The 26275-nt window shown below is 41.8% G+C and overlaps 1 protein-coding gene across 1 annotated transcript; it reads right to left on the bottom strand.

Annotated features, from left to right (window-relative positions):
- Positions 1–17559: 17559 nt before the first annotated feature.
- LOC124654957 (transcription factor JAMYB-like) lies at positions 17560–19431 on the bottom strand. The gene is made up of 3 exons (XM_047193932.1): positions 19227–19431; positions 18991–19120; positions 17560–18342 (listed from the first exon to the last, which is right to left on the bottom strand). Exons 1-3 carry the CDS (start codon positions 19429–19431, stop codon positions 17862–17864), a joined length of 816 nt encoding a protein of 271 aa, XP_047049888.1. The 3' UTR covers positions 17560–17861.
- Positions 19432–26275: the final 6844 nt, after the last annotated feature.

Here is a 26275-nt window from a genome sequence, read left to right as displayed (position 1 = left end):
TACTGGCAAATGACACTTATACGGTGGCAGTTTTGGGCATGACTATCTACATGATATTTGGCTAGTGGAGTTTAGGCAATTTGCATAAAGCCAATTTTATCCTATATTTTATTTAAAACAAAACATTTTGAAAAACTTTGAATGATATTATGAAATCACACCATGGTTAAATCCTCCATGGGTTTTAGAATAATCACATGGTTACATCTCCCATGAGTTTTTCAAGGTTGATTCAAATTTTAAATACATTCAGAAAAGGTGATGAGATTCTTCCGTGCATTCCTTGTCTAGGAGCTCAAATTGTCCATAACCGGGGACACGGCTAAGATCTTAGGTTTAACTCTCGAGAGGTTGTGCACTTTCACCTTACGACCCACCCTTCCCAAGAGAAGAATGAGACAAGATCTTTCAGAAGAAGGTTTCAACCATAACTAGCTAGACCCGTTCCCGTTTGGTTGCAAGCCACATCATCATGTCTAGCAACAAGTTGGACCTCACAACTTACTCAATCCCGGCAGAGCCCATAATACCATAAGGCTGCACTGGAAGCTATCTAAAACATGGACGACATAATAATCTCTTTAATCCTGAGTGGCCAACCACAAGTGCACTCTCGAGCGACGACAACCACATGACAAGTACTAGACAGGAGTCATGTGGCCCTGAGTAGCCACTCAACATTTGCGCACCCTCAGGCGAAGACAACCACAATGTGGCCCTGAGTAGCCACGTACCCTCAGGCGACGACAACCACAATGTGGCCCTGAGTAGCCACGTACCCTCAGGCGACGACAACCACAATGTGGCCCTGAGTAGCCGCCCACCAAGCAATTCCAAATCCACCCAGGTGTTTCATTAAGGTTGTTAATTTTCACTTTTCAAACCATCGCAATCAAAACAATGAAATGACATTTGGCATTTGATGTTGCGAAGCAGAAATAAAGTATCCTATCAATAGGTTCAGGAGTAGCTACACACTACTAGGGTTTGCTAAGCATAGCATAATACTTTTCTTTTGAAAGCAAAATCCTACCATGCATACTAGTTTCAAGACACTAATGCATATATAAAATAAGTAGGTAATTGAGTGTCACTTGCCTTTTGGTAGTCGAAGCGCGTTCACTTCTCTTAATCAAAATACGTGTCTCTCCGTACGAACTATAATATAAAATATAGCACAACATAAACACACCATTCATACAACAAAAAAATCAAGCAAGGAAAAACAACAAGTCATTATTCATTTTATTTTAGTCATCGGATAAAGAAGATATGGCATGAGGCATGGCTTGCAAGATACGTCATTTGAGATATTGAATGACATGATCGGATACTTAGAAAGAAAATGGATACTAGAAAGGAGTCGATGGGATACAAATAGATAGAATTTGGAAAGGCTCATGTGATTAGAATCACATAAATATCAAATGGTGCTTCTAGAATACCATCAAAAAAGTGTGACAACACTTAACAAAATAGCACAAGGTGACACATAGACTTTGGTAATTTTGGTAATGAACTAGTGATATGCAGAATTACTCAATTTACTCATTTGTAAGTTGAATAGTTCTAAACTAAGTCAAAGAGTGATTCAGAATGAATTTGGATAGACACAATATTGGTTCAAGGTTTGTGCTATGCAGTAGAAGGTCTCTACGTAACATTTGCACAAGGGAGAAATCTATAGTTAAGATTGTCACTATTTACTCAAATAACTCAATTGTTATTTGAATAATATGAACTAGACAACCAGGGGTAAGCTATGCACTATCTGTGAACATGATAAAGAATTATAACTGGTCCTGAAAGGTGGGTATGATCATAAGGATCATTTTGGCTAAATGAACTATGTCAAAGCCACTCATAGCACTACACTTTTCGCGAAAAGTCATTAAATGAAGTTTTCCGGATGGAAGTCCTTTCTACATGAAAGTTGTAGAGAATTCTATTACAAGCGTATCGCCAAAAGAATCTCTTGAAAAAAGTGTGTAGGATTTATTTTAGAGACGATGTTGCGGACCATGGAAATACCGTGAAAACAAAGCGTGTGAATTCGACATGCAAAATGTCCAGAATGATCTAGGCATTTTACTGATTCCAACGGTATAGAGTTTGTCGAAAACCGACGTGTAGAACTCAAGATATGAATTTTACAATACGCGGTAAGAATTCTAGTGGTGTCCGAAAAGTTGTCCGAGAAAGTTTCTCGGATGGAAACACTTCCTATACAAAAGTTGTAGAGGATTTAGTTACGAACTTAACGGAAAAACAACCATTCAAAACGGAGCTCTAGATTTATTGTTGTGAAATTTTAAAGATTATTCACGGAAACTAGCTAGCACAAACGGACTTGATGGATCAGTTCTCGAGCGCAGACATGCTATGGGTAATTACTAACGGTCACCATAGTATCAAGATCTAACGAATCAACCAAACTCTATCTAAAGTAGATTTAACGAAGTAGACTGAACGAGAAGAAACTAAACATCGGTTCATACCGACAGTTACGGGCGGTGAGTCATGTTCCGCGACGGCGAGGTAGCTCCGGCAGTCGCAGGCATCAGAGAACTGGTCGACTCGTATCGTGGTGAGAACGCAGGTGTGCTGTCTGTGTCGGGGGATCCCTGGAACGGCAGAAACGAGTGGACGGAGGAGCTCCAGGCGACAGCGAACTCGAAATTTGTTCGATGGCGTCGCTATACAAGGTTGTGTCGGAAACGACTGATGACGGCAACGGACGGCGTGGCCAATGAAAACCAAACCACGCACCACCATGTCCGGTCCGATGAACTCCGAAGGCGTCGCAGTCAACTACGACAACTTCATGCCCGACCATGTCCTGGGGGTAGCCCTTGACGAGGAACGTATTCTGGTGCAAGGAGTTGACGAGATGATCACCGACGGTGACAAGATCTGACGATGAACTCGATTTTGTGGCTGATGTTGGCATGGTTTGTACGGGATATACAGAGCTCCTATGGAGAAACTTTGTGAGTGACAGTGGTGAAGAAAAACAAGGGACGCACGGTGCTCCTTTCGGTTCGTGTTGAGATGGACTGTGGATGGAGATCCGGAGGTGAATGCCAACGGACGACATTTAGTTCACGACGCTGGTTTGGAAAATTAAGTCAGTTAAATGGAAAAATTAAAGCCTGAATGGAATGCCAATTCAATTTGGAGTAACTTTCGTTTTTATAGTGAGCCCGTTTTAGGGTCCTTGAAAGGCATACAAAAGGGGAGAAAGATGTAACGCCATGGCTGCTGTACGTTGGACTCACCTACGTGAACAAGGAAGAGGAAGGCGAGCGAGCGAGCGCTCGGGCTGGTCGGTCTCGGCCGGATCAGCCTAGTTGGGCCAGGAAAAAAATACAAGGAAGGCTGGGGCGGCCTGGGCTGGTCGGGGGCGGGGACGAGCTGGGCCGCGGGGTGGGCCGGGGCGCCCTTCTTTTTGTTTTCTCATTTTGTAAACCAGAAAATGAAAATACATATTTGGAGGCTCAAAAATAATCCGAAAAAATGCAAATAAGGTACCGTTGGATTCGTCGTGAAAAAATATACTTTAATAAGAAACCAAATTTGAGACAAAAATATAAACTTTATAAAATTAAAATTTGACATACATGTCTATGTGGCTATAGTGCCTTTTTAAGGATTAATATTTTCTCAAAATAATGATTTTATAAGTTTCAAAACCTCCGAACAAAATATAGTATTGTTGGCAAATATTTTGAAAATCAAGTTTTAAGAAAACTCTATTTTGACAAAACCTTTTTAATAAACACAAAAGTTTTAATTCCTTGTGAAAATTCAATCAAGTTCAATCAATCAAGCATTAAATTTAATTTAATTTTAAATTCGAAATTTGAAAAAAAAATCGGGATGTGACAAACTACCACCCTTGAAAGGAATCTCGTCCTCGAGATTCGAGAAAGGCTAGAAACAAAGTTGGGTTTGGGATATGTCTGGGTGGGCTACCACCCTTAAAAGGAACTTTTGTAGATAGTCCTTGGGTCTTGGGTTTAGGCTAAGCTTATCTTGTGTATGACTTGGCACATCCGAGGCTATGACTTGACCTCAGGTCATATTTGAAAAACGTCTATGGCTTAGGGCTTCTGAGTTATAATCCGATAGGCGAATGTTTATTCACATATAGTGAACAACATATCTATCCAAGGTGAGTCAGATAGGTTCCTTCATAGTAGGGCTTCTAATCCAAATGGTTGGTTGAACTAATTTTGATACTGATGGGTTACTCCTTGGGTCACTCTGAAAACCAATATGAGAGCACTTCAAGGCATCCTTCTTCTTACTTGAAGTCTTCCACTATTTTTCATCTAGTGGTTGGGTCTTCAAACTTACCGTAGTCCTACGGTTGGCAGCACTTGCCTACTATAAGGGTATAATATTTATCCACCCTAGGGTTTTGGCTTAATCGCCGACATCTCTTTGGTAGGTATGTCTCTCTAGATTCGCAAAGTCAACATTACGAAAGCGAATAATAAGAGTAGTAGGAATGGTGATCAATCCATCCTGCACCCAGATTATTACTCTGTATTTGATTTATTGAACCTCGTATTCTAACACTTGGTCAACCTCACAAGTTTGATAAAAAAAATCTATGGAGAATTGAATCAATGTTTCAGTCCCCATTATTGAATTGTTTTGAAAACACTTCTATCGATCCGTAACTACGGTTTAAAGTATCTCACATTATATCCTTCTTCACATTGATAAGAATCATCAGGGTTGGTTTCACTACTATTGTCTTCATAGCGAGTTGCCGAGAAAACATTTGTTGGGTTGGGTATAGATAAGAATAGATAGAAAGATTCTAAGGGAGAATTCCTACCCAAACACAGCAGATCAAAGAAATTCGGCAAACAACAATCATATAACAAGCATCAAACAACATGGTTCAAACACAAACAAAATAGTATGGCCATACCACATTTTGGTAAGATCAATACTTTGTTACTTTATCGTTGGTTCGCTAAAAGAGAACTAATGGTGGTCTAGTCTATTTCTATATTGGATGCATCAATTTTCTATTCCACTCCTTCGGTGTATCCTCGTGTGTTGTGCAGTTTGCATCGAAGTCTTTCTTCAAGTTCTTCATTGGTCTTCCATAAAATCCTTCTTGTGGAGTCGAAGAATATCACATGAATCATTAGTCTTCATGATTCAGGGACATGGTCATCATTTGTCTTTTTTAATGGTTTTCAGGGGGTAGGCCATCTAAAGAAAAGAGGAAAACACTCTTGAAGATTGAATAGATGAGAGTACTAGATGTTCACAAAGCAAACATATTTTTAATTGAAATAGGATTAGACAAAATTTTATTCCTAGGGTCTTCCTATTTCTAATCCAAACCTAGGGTCTCGATCCTACAGGCAACACTATGCTCTGATACCATTCTGTAGCACCCTACCTTTAAATAAAGGTAAGATACCTGTGTATAGTGCTATTCCCGTGATCACTGATAGCACACACATTACAAAATATAGTAATCATTGCAATAGTATCAAATTACTACATCGTTGATCCAGAGGGTAAAGTAAAACCTTACAAATTGCATAGTCACATGGACTAGCTCAACAATGTTCAGAACTAACACAACGGAATGTAAGTCATCAATGAGCCTTCATCATCTTCATGTGCCACAGGCAGACATGTTGGAATGTAGACTCGAGATCCTACCACGTACTTCTCCTCGGAAAATTCTGCACGTTTGAATATGCAGCCCCACGAATGGAGGTCAGTACAATGATGTACCGGCAAATGACACTTATACGGTGGCAGTTTTGGGCATGACTATCTACATGATATTTGGCTAGTGGAGTTTAGGCAATTTGCATAAAGCCAATTTTATCCTATATTTTATTTAAAACAAAACATTTTGAAAAACTTTGAATGATATTATGAAATCACACCATGGTTAAATCCTCCATGGGTTTTAGAATAATCACATGGTTACATCTCCCATGAGTTTTTCAAGGTTGATTCAAATTTTAAATACATTCAGAAAAGGTGATGAGATTCTTCCGTGCATTCCTTGTCTAGGAGCTCAAATTGTCCATAACCGGGGACACGGCTAAGATCTTAGGTTTAACTCTCGAGAGGTTGTGCACTTTCACCTTACGACCCACCCTTCCCAAGAGAAGAATGAGACAAGATCTTTCGGAGAAGGTTTCAACCATAACTAGCTAGACCCGTTCCCGTTTGGTTGCAAGCCACATCATCATGTCTAGCAACAAGTTGGACCTCACAACTTACTCAATCCCGGCAGAGCCCATAATACCATAAGGCTGCACTGGAAGCTATCTAAAACATGGATGACATAATAATCTCTTTAATCCTGAGTGGCCAACCACAAGTGCACTCTCGAGCGACGACAACCACATGACAAGTACTAGACAGGAGTCATGTGTCCCCGAGTAGCCACTCAACATTTGCGCACCCTCAGGCGAAGACAACCACAATGTGGCCCTGAGTAGCCACGTACCCTCAGGCGACGACAACCACAATGTGGCCCTGAGTAGCCACGTACCCTCAGGCGACGACAACCACAATGTGGCCCTGAGTAGCCGCCCACCAAGCAATTCCAAATCCACCCAGGTGTTTCATTAAGGTTGTTAATTTTCACTTTTCAAACCATCGCAATCAAAACAATGAAACGACATTTGGCATTTGATGTTGCAGAGCAGAAATAAAGTATCCTATCAATAGGTTCAGGAGTAGCTACACACTACTAGGGTTTGCTAAGCATAGCATAATACTTTTCTTTTGAAAGCAAAATCCTACCATGCATACTAGTTTCAAGACACTAATGCATATATAAAATAAGTAGGTAATTGAGTGTCACTTGCCTTTTGGTAGTCGAAGCGCGTTCACTTCTCTTAATCAAAATACGTGTCTCTCCGTACGAACTATAATATAAAATATAGCACAACATAAACACACCATTCATACAACAAAAAAATCAAGCAAGGAAAAACAACAAGTCATTATTCATTTTATTTTAGTCATCGGATAAAGAAGATATGGCATGAGGCATGGCTTGCAAGATACGTCATTTGAGATATTGAATGACATGATCAGATACTTAGAAAGAAAATGGATACTAGAAAGGAGTCGATGGGATACAAATAGATAGAATTTGGAAAGGCTCATGTGATTAGAATCACATAAATATCAAATGGTGCTTCTAGAATACCATCAAAAAAGTGTGACAACACTTAACAAAATAGCACAAGGTGACACATAGACTTTGGTAATGAACTAGTGATATGCAGAATTACTCAATTTACTCATTTGTAAGTTGAATAGTTCTAAACTAAGTCAAAGAGTGATTCAGAATGAATTTGGATAGACACAATATTGGTTCAAGGTTTGTGCTATGCAGTAGAAGGTCTCTACGTAACATTTGCACAAGGGAGAAATCTATAGTTAAGATTGTCACTATTTACTCAAATAACTCAATTGTTATTTGAATAATATGAACTAGACAACCAGAGGTAAGCTATGCACTATCTGTGAACATGATAAAGAATTATAACTGGTCCTCGAAAGGTGGGTATGATCATAAGGATCATTTTGGCTAAATGAACTATGTCAAAGCCACTCATAGCACTACACTTTTCGCGAAAAGTCATTAAATGAAGTTTTCCGGATGGAAGTCCTTTCTACATGAAAGTTGTAGAGAATTCTATTACAAGCGTATCGCCAAAAGAATCTCTTGAAAAAAGTGTGTAGGATTTATTTTAGAGACGATGTTGCGGACCATGGAAATACCGTGAAAACAAAGCGTGTGAATTCGACATGCAAAATGTCCAGAATGATCTAGGCATTTTACTGATTCCAACGGTATAGAGTTTGTCGAAAACCGACGTGTAGAACTCAAGATATGAATTTTACAATACGCGGTAAGAATTCTAGTGGTGTCCGAAAAGTTGTCCGAGAAAGTTTCTCGGATGGAAACACTTCCTATACAAAAGTTGTAGAGGATTTAGTTACGAACTTAACGGAAAAACAACCATTCAAAACGGAGCTCTAGATTTATTGTTGTGAAATTTTAAAGATTATTCACGGAAACTAGCTAGCACAAACGGACTTGATGGATCAGTTCTCGAGCGCAGACATGCTATGGGTAATTACTAACGGTCACCATAGTATCAAGATCTAACGAATCAACCAAACTCTATCTAAAGTAGATTTAACGAAGTAGACTGAACGAGAAGAAACTAAACATCGGTTCATACCGACAGTTACGGGCGGTGAGTCATGTTCCGCGACGGCGAGGTAGCTCCGGCAGTCGCAGGCATCAGAGAACTGGTCGACTCGTATCGTGGTGAGAACGCAGGTGTGCTGTCTGTGTCGGGGGATCCCTGGAACGGCAGAAACGAGTGGACGGAGGAGCTCCAGGCGACAGCGAACTCGAAATTTGTTCGATGGCGTCGCTATACAAGGTTGTGTCGGAAACGACTGATGACGGCAACGGACGGCGTGGCCAATGAAAACCAAACCACGCACCACCATGTCCGGTCCGATGAACTCCGAAGGCGTCGCAGTCAACTACGACAACTTCATGCCCGACCATGTCCTGGGGGTAGCCCTTGACGAGGAACGTATTCTGGTGCAAGGAGTTGACGAGATGATCACCGACGGTGACAAGATCTGACGATGAACTCGATGTTGTGGCTGATGTTGGCATGGTTTGTACGGGATATACAGAGCTCCTATGGAGAAACTTTGTGAGTGACAGTGGTGAAGAAAAACAAGGGACGCACGGTGCTCCTTTCGGTTCGTGTTGAGATGGACTGTGGATGGAGATCCGGAGGTGAATGCCAACGGACGACATTTAGTTCACGACGCTGGTTTGGAAAATTAAGTCAGTTAAATGGAAAAAATAAAGCCTGAATGGAATGCCAATTCAATTTGGAGTAACTTTCGTTTTTATAGTGAGCCGTTTTAGGGTCCTTGAAAGGCATACAAAAGGGGAGAAAGATGTAACGCCATGGCTGCTGTACGTTGGACTCACCTACGTGAACAAGGAAGAGGAAGGCGAGCGAGCGAGCGCTCGGGCTGGTCGGTCTCGGCCGGATCAGCCCTAGTTGGGCCAGGAAAAAAAATACAAGGAAGGCTGGGGCGGCCTGGGCTGGTCGGGGGCGGGGACGAGCTGGGCCGCGGGGTGGGCCGGGGCGCCCTTCTTTTTGTTTTCTCATTTTGTAAACCAGAAAATGAAAATACATATTTGGAGGCTCAAAAATAATCCGAAAAAATGCAAATAAGGTACCGTTGGATTCGTCATGAAAAAATATACTTTAATAAGAAACCAAATTTGAGACAAAAATATAAACTTTATAAAATTAAAATTTGACATACATGTCTATGTGGCTATAGTGCCTTTTTAAGGATTAATATTTTCTCAAAATAATGATTTTATAAGTTTCAAAACCTCCGAACAAAATATAGTATTGTTGGCAAATATTTTGAAAATCAAGTTTTAAGAAAACTCTATTTTGACAAAACCTTTTTAATAAACACAAAAGTTTTAATTCCTTGTGAAAATTCAATCAAGTTCAATCAATCAAGCATTAAATTTAATTTAATTTTAAATTCGAAATTTGAAAAAAAAATCGGGATGTGACATTATACCTGAGTATATCCAAATTTCCAGGGTTAGACTCGAGGACGCGTGTTGCGGTACAGAAATGGAAGACGTGCAATTGTTGACGCGTAGACGCCGGTCGCGGTGCAGAAGTCGAAGACGTGCAATCGTGGACGCGTGTCGCATTGCAGAAGTCCAAGACGTGCAGACGTGCAGCGGTGGACGCGTAGGACGCGGGTCGCATTAACCACCCCTTGCCTTTATAGACGCCTCCTCCCACTATCTCTGTCACTCTCACTCGCCTACGCAACACCGCCTCTCTCACGTCCCATCATCTTCTCCAAAGCAAAAAACCCTCTCCCTCTCCTCTGTCGGCGAGATGGACAAGGAGAATGCCAATCCCATCGTCCACGGCGCCGTCGGCTCCAAGCGCGACGCCTCCCTCATCGACGCCGTCCCCTCAACGGACGTCGCCGCCGTCCCCTCAACGGACGTCGCCGCCTCCTCCGCCGGTGCATCGGAGGCTGCTGCCGCCGGTCGCGCTCAGATCCCGCCGGGATGGGACCCCTACGAGGTGGTGCCGTACGTCCCGCCCCCGAACCCCTACGACACCTCCATGGAGGACCCATGGAACGAGGTAACTACGGTTTGCTTCCTTTTTTGTTCCCCATTCCTTTTTGAACCCTATTTTTGCTGGTGTAGATGGATCTGTGGATGGATGAGTATTGGGCTAATATTTGCGCCGATTTTATTCCATTTTGCTTTGATCCCTCCTTGATTTCGTTTAAGATTTGGGGTTCGGCCGTTCGGTTAATTTATGCAAGTAATAATGGAATCTCAATCAGTTAATTTATGCAAGTAATCATAGGATCTCAATCAGTTATTTTATGCACGAATCAAAAGATATCAACCGTTTAATTTTGCAAATAATCTGGAATGTGTTCAAGTTCAGATCTGGAATCTGTTTCTTTGCCTATGATGAATCGGTGGGCACAGATTTTTACAGGGAGGGTTCAGCGAACCATTTCTGTGTACAAATCTGTTCTGCATGAACTTTGGTTCGCTTACACCGTCCCTGTAGACATATAATCGTGTCCACTCTAACTGAGGCTGCCTCTGTTTTTTCTAACTTTGTTATCATGCACGTTAGTCATCGTTGCAACTCATTCACTAATAGTTCCCGTTTTATATGGATCGGCTGTCTGGCAGCGACGTCGGCAGCGACGACGAGCACCATGACATCAAGACTCGCCAGGTGCTGCGGAGGCTGCAGGTCGGCCGATACGTCTCCTACTTCGCCAAGGGTGTCTACAGGTGCCCCTTCTGCACTAGGAGGCTCGGCGGCACTGACTTCAACTGCGTCCTCACGCATGCCGAGAACATCGGCAACACCAACCCCAAGGTCGGCACATCGGTGAACCCCCACTCCTTTCGCGCCAAGCACATGGCGCTCGGCATGCACCTCCACAGCATCCAGCGGGTAGAGATCTCCGCCGGGCGCATGCCTCCGCTCAAGCCCAAGGCTCCCAAGGGAAGAAACAAGTGGAGGCAGAGGCAGATGGGGTAGGCGGAGTCCTGGACGTGTGCTGTTGCTGCCTCCTCCATTTTGTTGTTGGGATCCCTTTGTTGTTAGCTAGGGATCCCTCGTTGTTATCATGTTAGTATGATGGTGCTGTGAAGAACCTCGAACCCTACTATGTTTGGCTGCTGAATGCAGCTTATTATCTAGGGAGGGATCCCTATTATCTATCCATATGACCTTGTGAATTTATCATACATTCCCTGTAGATTTGCTTCTAGATTTAACTACATACATATGGACCAGATGGAGTACTAGATTGGGCTCCCTACTAGATTTGCTGCCATATTGGGCAAACAACGAGGGCCAAAAGGCACAAATAATAATTGAAGAAAGACAGAAATGCAAGCTTCTCTAGATTTGATACTAATTAGGTGAAAAAAGGCAGAGAGAAGGAGGCAGAAAAGGTACTCTTAAAAGGGAAAATGCCAATTTGGGCCGAGAGAGACAAAACCTAGCTCCTGCTCACGTGCAACCAAACGCTATCTCGTCCTGTCCCACGCGGTCCCTTTCTACCAGCCCCACGCGACGCGGGCCCACACGACGCGGCCCCACACGTCAGCACGGAACGGTCAACTAAACGGGAATCCTGCCGTCTGAGCTGCTTCTGCGCGTTTCAAACAAGGACTTGGGGAAAACTGAGGAAAAACTAAGGAGCTGGGGAAGACTGAGCATAACTAAGGAACCGAGGGCACGAAAACAGAAATCCCTAATTTATTTTCAAAACGGTCTTCCACCGGTTTCCGCTCACTATTTTTCAGCTTTCGAAACTGGATTGGAACCCCTAGATATTTAAATGGAAGTGAGCCTATACCACATCCAAAAATATTTGTATACTCTCTCTCATCATCTTTCGCTTTGCCAAAACTAAATAACTCACTCTTATGAAAATTGGTTTTAAGATCAGAATGTTGTTAAAAAATACAAAGAACCATCTTTATGTTAAGTGCTTTGTCTAAATCATGTTCCATCAAAAGAATAATATTATCCGCATACTGTAAAGTTGAGTCCCCCGTCCAATAAATGAGGGATTAAACCACCAACCTGCCTATCATGTTTCGCACGTTTGGATAAGGATTGCGAGCATACCAGCAACAATATTAAACAGAATAGGAGATAAAGGATCTCCCTATCGCAAACATTTTTTTGTTTGCAAATAATGACCTATGTCATCATTTACACGAATTCCAACCCTCCCATTTTATATATACCTCTGAACCTATTCGCACCATTTAGGATCGAACCCCTTAATTCGCATTGCTTGTTGCAAAAAAACATTTAATTTAGCGTAGGCTTTGTCGAAGTCGATTTTTAAAAGAACACGATCCATTTTTTCTATGAAGTTTGTGGATGGTTTCATGAAGGATCACTACACCCTCAAATATGTGTGTCCCACGCATAAAAGCAGTTTGGGTTGGCTGAACTACTTTATGAACAATATCAGTCACTCTATTAGTTCGGGTTTTAGTGAAGATTTTGAAACTAACATTTAAAAGGCATATCGGACGATACTGTTGAATTTGAACCACATTCTCCATTTTCCGGTAACAAAATGATTGTCCCGAAATTTAGGTGAAAAAGAGGAAGATCACCTAGCTAAAAATCTCGAAACATATTCATGAGATCTTCCTTAATAACTTGCCAAAACGTTTGATAAAATTAAGCGGGAAATCCATCGGGACCCGGCACTTCGTTTTCCTCCATTTGTGATATCACCTCAAAAATTTCCTTTTCAGTAAAGTCCGCAATTAGGACAAAATACAAAATAATCTCAGAAATCTGCTCTTTTTTGTTCCTTTTTTCTTACTTAGACATGTAATATTTACTTTTTCGATTAATACAAAATACACAAGGACTATTCCCCTACTGTTTGAGTGCCAAAAAGAAAGTCGAGCAAACTTAGAGCATCTCCACCGGCGCCCTCCAAATAGGCTCCGACAGGTGCACTGGCACTGTCGTATGTGGGGGCTGGCACATCATCCACCCATTGGGGAACGGGTTCCCACACCGGCGTCTCCCAAACGGGCACCCCCAAAATCTTTTATTTTCCTTTTACAATATTTTGAAAAATATTTCAATAACACAAAATTATTCATACAATATGTTAACATAGTTTAACACAAATACAAAGGAAATTATTTGTATAATAATTTAAATTAAATTATGCGTTGTTGGCGGCTCTTCTGCTCGCCCACCAATGCGTCGGCAGGTCCGCCTAAAGTTGAACATCAACACCTGCATCTCGAAGGTGCATGTGAAGGAAAGAAGGAAATTATTGGGGTACATGCTCTACTTTAGCAAGAGGCCCCTGATAATGAAATGGTTGATCATCATGCACAGGTTCATCGTGCTCGCTCTCAATGTTCTTGTTGTTCATGATCACACATGCGTTCATCACCTCCCACATCTGAGACTCAGATCAAGTGAGAGCATGTACCTGACAACAGTGGCGGCGCCAGGAAATGTCGCCTGGGTATTCCGCCCAAAAAAAAATTGCTCTAAATGTGGTATATGAATCGAACACCACAATACTATAAAAATATGAATAAAACAACACTAGCATGACAACAATAGCAATATTTCAATTTATAAGGCCATAACGACATGAATACATAGGTACCTTTTGATTGATAAAGTGATGATGTTCCATCTTACATTATAACTTTGCGCTTGCAATTAAGTAGGAGTGGATGGTTTCTCTAGACTCTAGGAAGCAAGCAATTAAGTAATAGCAAGAAACAAAATTGAGGGCAGACTGGGCAGTACCTTCGCTGCTCGGCGCTGGGATGGGGATGGGGCATTGGGGCGGCGCGGACGGGAGGAGGGGCTGGGCCGCAGGTCGGCAGGGGGCCGGGCCGGGGCGCCACCGCCGCGGCGGGCGCGGGGCCGTCGCCTGCTGCTGCTCTGGGCTGCATCGCCGGCGGCGGTCGTGGGTCGGCGACGCGGCGTGGGAAGGTCTAGGTCGAGGCCAGGCGCGTCGCGTGCGTGCGTGCTGCGAGTCTGCGACTCTGCGAGCGTCTCGTGCGTGCGATGGCCTGGTTCGGGGGACGGTGGTTCCTGGCTTCCTGCTTGTTGGGCTGGGCCAAATACTTACAAAAAAATTTCCCTCAAAATCTTGGGTATTCCATGGAAGACAGGGGCATACCCCCAGCGCCGCCCATGCCTGACAATGGCGAAATGTTGTTGAAGCACCCTAAAAGCACGTTCAACATCCTTGCGAGCTGCTTCCTGGCATGTCACAAAATAAGCGTCCATCTCCGAAGCTGGAGTCGAGATTGTCTTCATAAATGTAGCATACATTGGATAGGTACCATCAGCTTGATAGTACCCCTTGTTGTATGCGTGGTCGTTTACCTCAAAGTTCACGGCAGGAACTTCTCCCTCAGCTAGCCTGAAAAACACCGGAGAGCGCTACAACACGTTGATATCATTGTCTGTTTCTGCCATACCAAAGAAAGCATGTCAAATCCAGAGGTCATAGTCTACCACAGCCTCAAAAATGAAAGTGCACTCACCGGTATGACCCTTGTAGATCCCTTGCCAAGCAAAAGGGCAATTCTTCCAAGCCCAATGCATACAGTCGATGCTTCCTAGCATCCCAGGAAACCCTCGGGCTGCATTTTGTTCCAGAATTTGAGTTGTATCATCTGCCCTTGGTGCTCTCAAATAATCCCCACAAAACACCACTATGAAGTCTCGGCAAAACCTGTAGACAGTCAAAAACATGTCGACTCCGTCATGCGCAGGTAGTCGTTGCTTGTATCTGGAGGAGATTCATATGTAAGACAACGCATTGCAGCAGTGCATTTCTGGATTAAGGAGAAGCCCCACAAACATGTGCAATCTTGATTGCTCATCTATAAGTCGTTGTACTCCCTGACGCCAAAGACAAGCTTCATGAACAGTTCCTTGTTCATCCTAAATGGGCACCGAAATTTCCTCGGCGAATGAGTAGCATTGTTGGCGAAGTAGTCGCACTCAAGTAGCATGGCGTCGGCTTGACGATGTCGGTCGACGTTCCTCCTCTTGCCTGGCCTTGAACCGCCGTGTCGAGGCAGGCGAACGCGGAGAAGGATCGTCAAATGATGTTGTTGCTGCCGTCGAACAACAGCAGTGTTCTCCTCCTCCACGAACAACTGTACCAACATCTCATCATCGTTGTCCATCACGGCAATCCGACGAGCACCTTGCGGGCGGGGCGGTTGGGCGGCGGTGACCTCTATTCTGGCCGAAGAGTGGTGGCCGGTAGAGGGAGTGGCGGCGGTATCGATGGCTGACAGTTTATGGATAGGTGGAGTGGAAGGCAAGCACGGGAGACGCGACGGCGGCGATGGGTGGGAGTTGGCTTAGGCGAGGGTGGGAGGAGAGGAGGGGGAAACCGGTGCGTCTGGCGGGCAGAAGGGTCCCGCGGGTGCTTTGCTACGTGGACGAGGGTGCCGGCGCGCCTGATTCGTGCCCTTTGCGAAGGGGCTGATATGGGTTTGCCGGCGCTTCTATTGGGTCGAACCTGCGGGGGACGTTTTTTCGGGCGCGCCGGTATTCCATTAAAAGTGTTTCAACTTTGTTAAATTTTGGATGTATCTATCTACTAAATTGTGTCTAGATACATTCAAATTTTAACAAAGTTGAGACAATTTTGGCGGGAGGGAGGGAGTAAAACGCAGCAGCTCATCCGTAGACGCCGTATTGACGTATATAGGATCGGTACTTACGGCGCCGGTGGATGGGTGACGCTTGAGACGTACTGTACGAGAGAGAGAGACCAAAACAAGCGCATGGCATGGTGCGCCTAACCGCCATCAGCAAGCAAGTGGTTCGTCCATTTGCTGCATCTAAGGCTTTCGTTAGCTCGATCGGTGGTGGATGCCACGGCTTTCAAGCTGCACGTAAAAGCGAGCTTTATTGCTTCCGAATCCGTCGATGGACGCATGCCATTCTTGGGCACGAGATGTGAGACGAGAGCTAGCAAAAAACCGCAAGCTAGCTTAGATTGTTCTTTTCTTGTAGCAGCAGCACATGCCCAGTGCCTTGCGCAAACTGGAAAACCCCCCGAGGGGCAAGAAAAGCTACGGCTACGAATTTCTCCACGTGTGGGTACGTGCATGAGTGGTGAGAGCATCCATGTACTATGTTGTAGTAGTTGGAAGAAAAGCTAGTGGAGATTGGACAAATGATTTGGAGAATCTATGGAGTGGTAGCTAGCTTGGAAGTACAAGCTAGTCGATCATTCATAGATAGATGCAGTATTTATTGTGTGTGGAGTCATACGCGTATGATCCATCCAAAGACAAAAGTGGCGAGCTTATCTTTCTTGGCTACTTTTCCTTCCTTTCCTCTTAATTGGAGATAAAAGGCAGGGCAATATAAATGGAATTTGCTCTCCTAGCTTGTAGATGTTCCGGGTATGTTTATTTCTTCTTTTACTCGTTGAGAATATATTGATTCTTATATTGTATATAATGGACGCACACATGTTGTTTTTTTTGCGAAACACAGTACAATCAAAGACGCTCATACATACGCGCACACACTCACCCCTATGAACGCACACACGCACACCCTACCCCTATGAGCACCTCCAAGAGACTGCGTTGAAGAACTGATCCGGCAGGTCTTGAGATTGACGAAGTCACCACAGGCGCCTCGCTGTCGACGGGAACGTCGCCTCCCACTGAAGAATATTCCGCCTTTATGAGACACCAAAGTGTCAAATCTGGGATTTGAACTCTGGTGGGCTGGGGGTGCCACTGCCCTCCTAACCATCCAACCACAGGTTGGTTCTCCACACATGTTGTTATTCCCCATATATAACAGAGCATATGTTGCTTTCCTTTTGAAAAATGGAATATATATTAATATTCTTGGAGAACGTTACTGGTTGCTAGTTAATTGGAACCGCTCGTACTTTAGAAAATTATGAACCATCACTGAAACCAAAAAAAAATTGCAGATTCTCTCGAGTTCGGTGCTAGATGCGAGTCATAATCATGTGGATGGTTGATCTGTTCCCTTGCACCACCAACAACAAAGACAACATCATAGCCTTTTTTCAAGTAAGTTGGGGTAAGCTAGATATAAAACCCAATAAAAATATAAGAAAAAAAGAAGGAAAAAAGAACAAGTAAACTTAAATTCTGACCCATGGATCGCTGGTTCCATGTAGTCGTATAAATAGCCAACTCTCTAGGGGCATTTCAATCCATCAAGTCATAAAGTTGAATAGCTGCTGATGGACTACATGCATATCATTTCAGATAAACCAAGATTAGTACGTATAGGAGTGTAATTAAGAAGGCGGGACAGAAAAAAAAGTCCTTGAGAGGATAACACACAAATATTACTGCACAGAAGTTTCAATATCAATAATCATCCATGAAATGGTACATTGTATAATTAACATCAGATATATATCATGCATAATTCTATTATGTCTCTCACTTGGCCCCTTTAACCTCCAGGAGAACGAGTCCTTAAGAGGAAAAAAATCAAAAACCGACCAAAAAAGATTTAAAAAGAGAAAAGGAACTTTAATCACTTTTTCTATAAAATAGTGACTTTTGAAGTTAGAAGAAACTAAGACTATCTTTAGTTCTTTTCATATAAGTATATCATCCAAGGCAACACCAGGCATAAACAATATATGCACGCCAGCCCTTTCTCAACATAAAATATAATTCATTGCATCTTCCAAATGTCCTCCAAACTCCAAAAGTTTTCGGCAAGGCCCTCGGAGAACCCTTGTACCCACCCAGAGAGCTCTGAGTCTTGCATCTGGCAAGTTTGGGTTAGCTCAGGCCAAAACCCTTGATTCTGCTCTTGTTGGGTCCAGTCCCCGCTATTCACCATATCTCTTATGCCTGCATTTGCATAATCATATGACTCTGACACGAACGAGTCCGAGGATGACGTCACGACGCCGGAGCTTTCCATGTAGCCCATGACCGGTCGAGGCACAACATGATCACTGGTTGTAGATGGGCGATGGAGACGATGGTCGGCGAGGCGAGGCATCCATAGGTACTTCATGGCGTCCTTGAACTTGTTGCTGTTGGCATCGCAGTTGAGCTGCTTGGCGTGCTTCTGGACCCTTGTCCTCCAGTAATTCTTGATCTCGTTGTCGGTCCTCCCGGGGAGGTGCTGAGCTATCTTGGACCACCTTCATGTGCAAGGACAAGGGAATGCAATTAGGGAAACATCCATGGTGCTTGAAGAATCTTAATCGTTAGTAAGAGATTGCTTAAGTATGCATTTGTTGGCTGCGGGACATAATGGATAGCTAGCTAGTAAGTGGAATATTTGCTACTATATCTAGCTAGCAAGACTATCTGGGTAAACATTTTTGGAAACCACCGCAAATATATACCAAATTAACTCAGCGATAATTGGGTATGCTCCCTCCGATCCGTAGTAAATGGTCAGGATCGAGTTCAGTTTTTTAAGATCAAATAATTAGATGTAGCTTTGTACTTTCCCAGTGTATGGGGAAGGGAAAGAGAGAAGAGACGTGCAGCTTTGATGCACCGAGCGTGTCTAGTGAAAGAGAGAGGCATATGCATATGGTGCATGTGGCCATGCTGCCACCCATAGGCATCGTATTCCCATTTAGGTTAGGTAGTTTAGCTAGACTTGTAGAATCTGAAGTGTGCCATCCGACGGAGCTGGAGGCTTTCAATTTGATTTGACGTGCAAGCTAGTCCACATCTGGCTAGCTAGCTAGATTTCAAGATTGGACTTGGAGCTAGCTGGCTAGTTGTACTGGCTAGTACAGTATGCACGAGCATGACATGCGACGTTTGAATGATACCTGTTGCCCCATCGGGAGTGGAGGTCGAGGATGAGCAGCTGCTCGTCGGCGGTGAAGTTGCCGCGCTTCACGTCCGGCCGGAGGTAGTTCAGCCACCGCAGCCGGCAGCTCTTCCCCGTCCGCTTCAGCCCTGTGTGCATGCCATGGATGCTATCATCAGTTTGTTTGTAGGAATAAATAGAGATTATTCGATGGACGATCCGTCATGCGTCGGCGGCGGTAGCGCGCGTACGTACCGGCGCCGCGGGCGAGCGAGTTCCAGCGGCCCTCGCCGTGGTCGGCGATGTAGTTGACGAGTGTGAGGTCCTCGTCGACGGTCCAGGGGCCGCGCCGGAGCTCCGTCTCCGCCTCCTCCTCCTGGCGCTGCGGGTTGTCGTCGAGTGGCATGGTCATGGTGTTGCTGCCGCCGCTGCTCGGCTGCGTCGACGACGATGACGCCATGTTCTCTTTCTTGCTTTCTGGGGCCGGCCGGCTAGCTTACTTGACAAGTTTGAGAGAGAAAGAAATGAATGGGAGAGGGATGTCAAGTACGAAGTCCTTTTATAGTGTTTCTAAGACAGAAGAGAAAGTTGAAAAGTAGCGAGAGAGAATATGCACGTGGTGAGATGGTGTGTGAGGGAAAGACAGAGAGGACGGCTAGTGCAAGGCATCCGCTCGTGCGAAATTATTTACTACAACTAAAAGAATAATGCTGGACTTACGGGCTCATGTGTAATGTGTGAGTTGGTTGAGTTTTCTATCCTTCCTGAAAAATCGGGCTGCATGCTGGGTTCTACAGCCGGGTTGGATGAGTCCGTAAGAATTTTTTGTAAGATTTATCCGTAGGTGTAGCATTACTGCAACTAAAAAGGCATCTTACTGTTGAGGACGGGGCTTACATGTTTGATGGTAGTTCCGCTGCCACTGACAGGGGATTTCTAATGTGGAACTACCTGTACATCTCGACTGAAATTTTCTGACTCACCCGTCGACCGAAAACCACCGGCTAAAACAGATGGATAAAACCAATACTACGAATGAAAGCTTTAATAAAGCATATCAGTAACACAAAAATACTATCAAGGAATATCGTCCAATTCCCTTGATCAATGTGGTCTTCAAGTTTTTGGCCAAAGATTATGCTTCTAGGCATGTTAGGGTAGCCACTCGATCATCACCCCTACTCAGACAACATTCATTGAGGGGCAATGCAGTCACGCGAGAGGGCCCTCGCGCTCCACGAGATTATCCTTGAGCTAAAGTAGAATAAAAAAGACAATCAAACGTGTTATTAAAATCAGCAAGAAGTCTCCGGTGGAAGGGCTTTGATTTTTCTTTTCGAAAAGGGGAGCGATTGAAAACCACCGGCAAAAACGGACGAAAAAAGTCAACATGCGTGAAGCTTAAATAAAACATATCAGTAACACAACAATTTGGGAGGGCCTATCGCTCATTCAAATGATGTCATTATATTTACTTGGGTCGTGCTTTAGCCCGAGAATCATGTTTAACTTTGGTGGGCTGTTTTGCTTTATCCTGGATTTATTGTTGGGCTTGCTTTTGATTTGTTGTGCCTATATTGATTTTGCGGCCTGTTGTTCCTGAAAACGTGCGATAACCTTTTATTATAGAAAGATCCGACAACAAACACCATATTTGAAACAACTCATTGTACAGGGCATATTCGATGATTATTTACAGAAAACCCCCTAACTACTCCATGTAAACAATTCACTATCCCATTCCCCGTGATTCCTACCTACCCATTGATTCTTCTTGAGCAACAAGAAAGAAACAAAAGAAAGAAAGGAGGGCGAACCTTGAAGTTCTCGATGGATCTCCAGTTTCACGACGACCCATAGAACTTGTTCTCGATGGATCTCCAGTAAAAAAGAATAGTACCAATTAATTCTCCTTCCAATAACTAGGTCTCCTTCACCTAGTAGCTAGTAGCTAAAACTTCGATTTGATTTGTTCTTACTGCTTGTCTTCAACGAATTCCTCTTTCATTACTCCAACATACAAGATTTTGCATCCTGGTTTACCTGCAAATATAGTGATGTTGGTATGTCCACTTTACTCCCCCTGCCTTCTTTTTGGAATAGAATTTTAAAAGCAGAACTTGAAATCTTGTTCATGAATTCTACATATGTTGAAATAGATGGTGACACTGATATATGCACTCAGATAAAAACAATATAAACACATTTATGGATGGTGACATTGAATGAAAGAAATAGATAAGGACAACAAACTTTGTCTTTGATTTCTATGTATGTAGATTCCTACAACCACAGAAAAAACAAGTTACAGTGGGCAGCATTCCAAGCATGGTCAAAAATTATCAGCAACTTCAACTAGTAACAACAACTGGAATAATGATTAGGTTAGTCAAAACCACAGAAAACCTTGCCTATAGGTTTATGATTGTACATGTAGTTGGTTGCAGTACATTTTCTTCCATGCTCTTACATGTAGTTGATTCCAACACACATAACTCCGCCAAAAGTAGGCAAACATAATTACAATACATTATATATTACTTAACGTGGATTCTATAGATTTGTTGCTCCGGTTACAACGACATAGCCAGCCAAAATAACAGTACCATTTCTACTAGATAACTTAGGTTCTCCAGGTCTGCATAAATAATGTAGAACACAAAGGGGGTCTTACAAACTACTGCATTGTCCTTTGTAATTTTTTCACAAAGGGGACACAAAGAGTTGTCAAGGACACAAAGTAGAAGTTGATGAATACCTCGTCACCGATCTTGTAAAACATGATGATAACAACTTCCCTAGCCACTACTGCATTGTCCTTTGTAAAAAAATTCCAAACTTCCGTGAAACGGATGCTACCGTCTTTAGAGGTGAAGTAGAAAGCTTCGCCAGCATTATCAACTCCATCAATCTGCTATTGCAATTCCGCTGCAGGGGATTTCCAGGCTTGCGACAATGTACTTCGGGATATGTTGTGCAACAGAGGACCATGATTATAACAATTGGTAGTTACAGAATCAAATATCTCATGATAAACTAAGTAAATGACATGCATAAAATGAGTTGTTGTTATTTTACAAATCAAAAAACATGTTAAACTTGTATAACTAAAAGTTGCACTATTATTCATCTTTTTCCATGATGCAAAGGACATATCCTATTGCTCCATCATAATACTAATAGTAAATTAAATTCAGTGATGGCTCCAACAATAATGTGTAAGCAACATTCATAGGCGAGTGGATAAAATCACATGCAATAAATTTTTAAATGAATGAAACAAATCCATAATTCCAGACTATCAATGTCAAGATAAAAATGTATCAAGAGAACCATCCTAATTTGAGAGTAGTAGTGGTAGCAACATATGTAAAACAATCAAGGAACATAACATGTAGTACTCCACAAAAAATAACTGATTTGGAAATGCTTAGACTATAGGTAGCTTTAAAAAAACAAAGCTTTACCATGTGATGCATGTAAAATGCATACATGAACTTCGTAATTTATTGACACATATTTCCACATATTTGCAACATATACGATATTATATCCATGCTTTATACTGATTTATGGAGATTTACTAATCATCCCCTTTATTTGGATTATAACTCTACATGACAGGAAAACCCTGGTGTGTCTATTTTTTTACTTTTAGGGACCTAAACGGAATCAAATTGAGCTAGGATTTCGGGGATGTAAATATTTTCACCATGAGAAGCATTTGGAGCACTTGGACATCACGAGGGAGGGGGGGTGGAGGCCCAAAAGAGACCAGGTGGCCCGCCCAGTAAGGGTGGGCGTGTCACCCTGTCTCTTTTGAGCCTTTGTCGTCCGTTTCGCCCGATTCTTTCGCCCACAGACTCGGTTTGACCTAAAAGACCCTATATATATGACCCCCAGGGTTTCCTCGAGGAGAGCGCCACCAAGACACATAAATACCAAAAGAGAGGCTACATCAGTGAAGATTAGAGGCGGAAACTCCGCTGGAGTCACCGCTGGAGGGATCTCGACCTTCTCCATCGTCTTCCACATCAGCACCATGATGAAGGGGGAGTAGTCCATATCTGGACTATGGGTTTGTGGTATTAGCTTGATCTATTTCTATCTTGTTATTCATAGATTTTAGTACCATATCAGCTTCACAACATGATTATGGTCATATTTGTAATTCCTATGTGGTGGATCTTTATTCTATGAGATTGGAATCTATTATGTGTGAGATGTATTGATAGATGCATGTTATGTACCCCGTTCTTAAGTGCTTGTTGTGATCCAACTTCAATGAAAGAGCATGTGAAGGGAGAAGTGTGTATTAGATGGAGTAGCATGGTTGTATTGATTGAATAGTGACACAAAATTCATGATCTATTATGGTTTTACCTTTACCTTTGGTGCCTCACTAGGGATAAAGTGAATGCATGTGCTATGTTTATCATGTGACAATCGTGATAATCTTGTTAAATCATGGTAGAATATTTCATATTCAAATATCGTGTCAAGATACATAAAGCTATACTCTGTTAATTCTTAACACAAAATTGCTTGGAGTTTTCCCTTACTTGTGGAGTGTAAGAGAGATGTGTTCCATCATCTCTATGTTAGGATGTGATGCCCATATGAATGTTTATCAAACACATATTGAAGTTCCATTGATATTATGTCATTGATGAATTGTTAGTGTCCACTACAACTCAAAAAGAGAGTAGACAAGTGAACTCATGGAACCCAGTCCAATTTTAATCATAATAAACACATTTCCAACACTTTTATCATACTTTATATTTACTGTAATTATTTAATCCGAAAATACAAAAATACTTTCTTTACTTAAACACGCACAAAACCCAAAAACAATTATCCCTTTACTGTGTTTATCTAGTTTTCTTATTTTATTTACCTTGCTTTATTTTAAATATCTCTTTTATATACAAGTACTAATACTATACCTTCTGCTTCATAACCACACGGTGGAGTTGGGGCACAAGGCAAAACTTTGCTTTGCAGGATTGATGGAAGAAGAAAAAAAGAGGTGATAACTCCATGCCAATTCCCCGAGAGTTCAATATTAATCCTCGAGTCATCCTTGTTTGGAAAGCTACTCTTGCTATGACACTTTGTGCTTAGAGTCCCAACCATTTGATGATATACGTGAGCGTCATCAAGACAAAAATTTCTGGCGCCATTGTCGGGGAATTTCTAGTAGTTACATCACAGCCGCAACATCGTCAAACTAGGAGCACAACAGTTCCCACAACAACTGGTAGAAAGTTTTCTAGAGCCGTTGCATTAAGGACATCATCAACTTTGTGCAAACATCCAAACTTGGGGAGTTTGCACCACTGTAAGCTCTTCTTACTGTTTTAGATTTTGCAAAGTAATTTTCTTTTTCTTTTTTAGTCTTTTCTTTTTAGTTCTCTTTTAAAACACAAAAAACATAAAAAGTAGTACCAACCTTGTGATATAAAATATGAGAGAAAAAAGTACAAAACTGTGTGACTACACAAACACTCCTAATGATCACTTTATTGCTAAGCCTATTACAACACCTGAAATAACTGTTGAAAGCTTTGAAGTAAGTATTGCCTTATTAAATATTATAGCTAAAGATAAATTTGGGGGTAGTGCTAGAAGAGTCCTCCATGAATTTGCATGACTCTTGTGAAATTTGTGATATGCAAAAATTTAAAAATGTGGAAAATAATATTGTCAAACTTAAATTATTCCCATTTTCACTTAGAGGAAAAGCTAAAGAATGGCTATTATAATTACCTACTTCTAGCATAAATTCTTGGGATGTTCGTAAAGAAGCTTTTATAAAAAAATATTACCCACCTATTAAGATCCTACAAAATAGAAATAGTATCCTATCATTTAGGCAAAATGACAATGAACATGTAGCAACAACGTGGGAAATAATTAAAAACATGCTCAGAACATTCCCATCACATGGAGTAAATGAATGGACAATCCTACACTATTTTTATAATGGGTTAAATATAATGTCAAGAAGATTTATAGACTCTACTGCGGGGCGTGCCTTTATGAATAAAATTGTGCTTGAAGCTAAAGCCATCTTAGAAAGCACAACCATAGTCAATGGCATAGTGAAAGAGCACCAAACCCATCTAGGAAAATAAACTCTATTGAAGAAGTAAATCCTTTGTCCAATAAAATAGACGACATATTTGCCTACATATCTAAAAAAAATATTGAAAGTGTTCCCCTACAAGAACTAGTTGGAAATACCAATGAAAATGTAGATATCAACTACATAAGAAACTTTGGTAATAATGGATATGGGAACAACTATAATAATTCCTATGGCCATGCCCCATATACTCCTAATAAATGCATTAGTGGGAATAATAACTCTAATGAATTAGAAAATACCATTAAATCTTTCATATCCACAAAAAAAAGGAACTAAACAAAGAATTCATAGAAAAGTTTGAAAGACAAGATTCTTTAAATGAGAAAGTGGACCTCCTAACACAAGAAGTTATATCTTTTAAAAACCTCTTACAACAAAATAATCAAGAGGAAACTATTAAATATGTGCAAGTGGTAATAGATAAGTCTTGGGAGACCCTTAACTCTATTGAATAAAAAGAAACACCAATGATAACAAATGATAAAAAAATAGAAGAAGTTAAAATGCTAACTGATGTAAGAGAGCCTTTAATTGATCTTGATAAATGTAGCTTTCATGAACTCATTACTACTCTAGAAAAGTTTTCTAAATATCCAACTATTAATGTTCATTAAGCAGGATTTGGCTCATAGATAGCAAATTATGTAATCAAAGAAAAGATAGAAATATACAATAATGAAGCTATGATACCACCAAATATTGGGGATGCTTGGATCCATATCATGCTATTTTAGATCTTGCATCTAGTGTCTCTATGCTATCTAAATAGCTATATGATTTACTAGAACTTAAAATTATGGAAAAAATGCTCAATAGATCTTTTACTTGCCGATGATTAAACTAAACAACCCTTAGGAAGACTAAAGAATGTTATGGTTGAATTACATATGACTTATGTGCCGATTGATTTTATTGTCATGGATATGGGAAGTAATACCTCTAGTCCTATAATTCTTGGAAGACCTTTTTTTAGAATATATGTGCAATCATTGACTCAAATGAAGGGAATGTGAAGTTTAAATTCCTACTCAAGAAGTGTATGGAACACTTTCCAAGGAAGAAGGAGGTAGCACCAAGATTCAAGCTACCACATGATTTGCATACCACTTAAATCAAGTAAGTAAGCCTACCTATATTGTTTTAAAGAAAA

This window comes from Lolium rigidum, chromosome 5, assembly GCF_022539505.1.
Source record: "Lolium rigidum isolate FL_2022 chromosome 5, APGP_CSIRO_Lrig_0.1, whole genome shotgun sequence".
NCBI lineage: Eukaryota > Viridiplantae > Streptophyta > Magnoliopsida > Poales > Poaceae > Lolium > Lolium rigidum.
This window is presented reverse-complemented; position numbering and strand designations above follow the sequence as displayed.

Bases quoted from the DNA above. Each gene is read 5' to 3' on its own strand.
- LOC124654957 (XM_047193932.1), bottom strand. From the start codon at position 19,431: ATGGCGTCATCGTCGTCGACGCAGCCGAGCAGCGGCGGCAGCAACACC. The intron at 19,121-19,226 runs GTACGTACGCGC...GCATGCACACAG, and splicing joins CTCGCTCGCCCGCGGCGCCG to GGCTGAAGCGGACGGGGAAG. The intron at 18,343-18,990 runs GTATCATTCAAA...TTGCACATGAAG, and splicing joins CACTCCCGATGGGGCAACAG to GTGGTCCAAGATAGCTCAGC.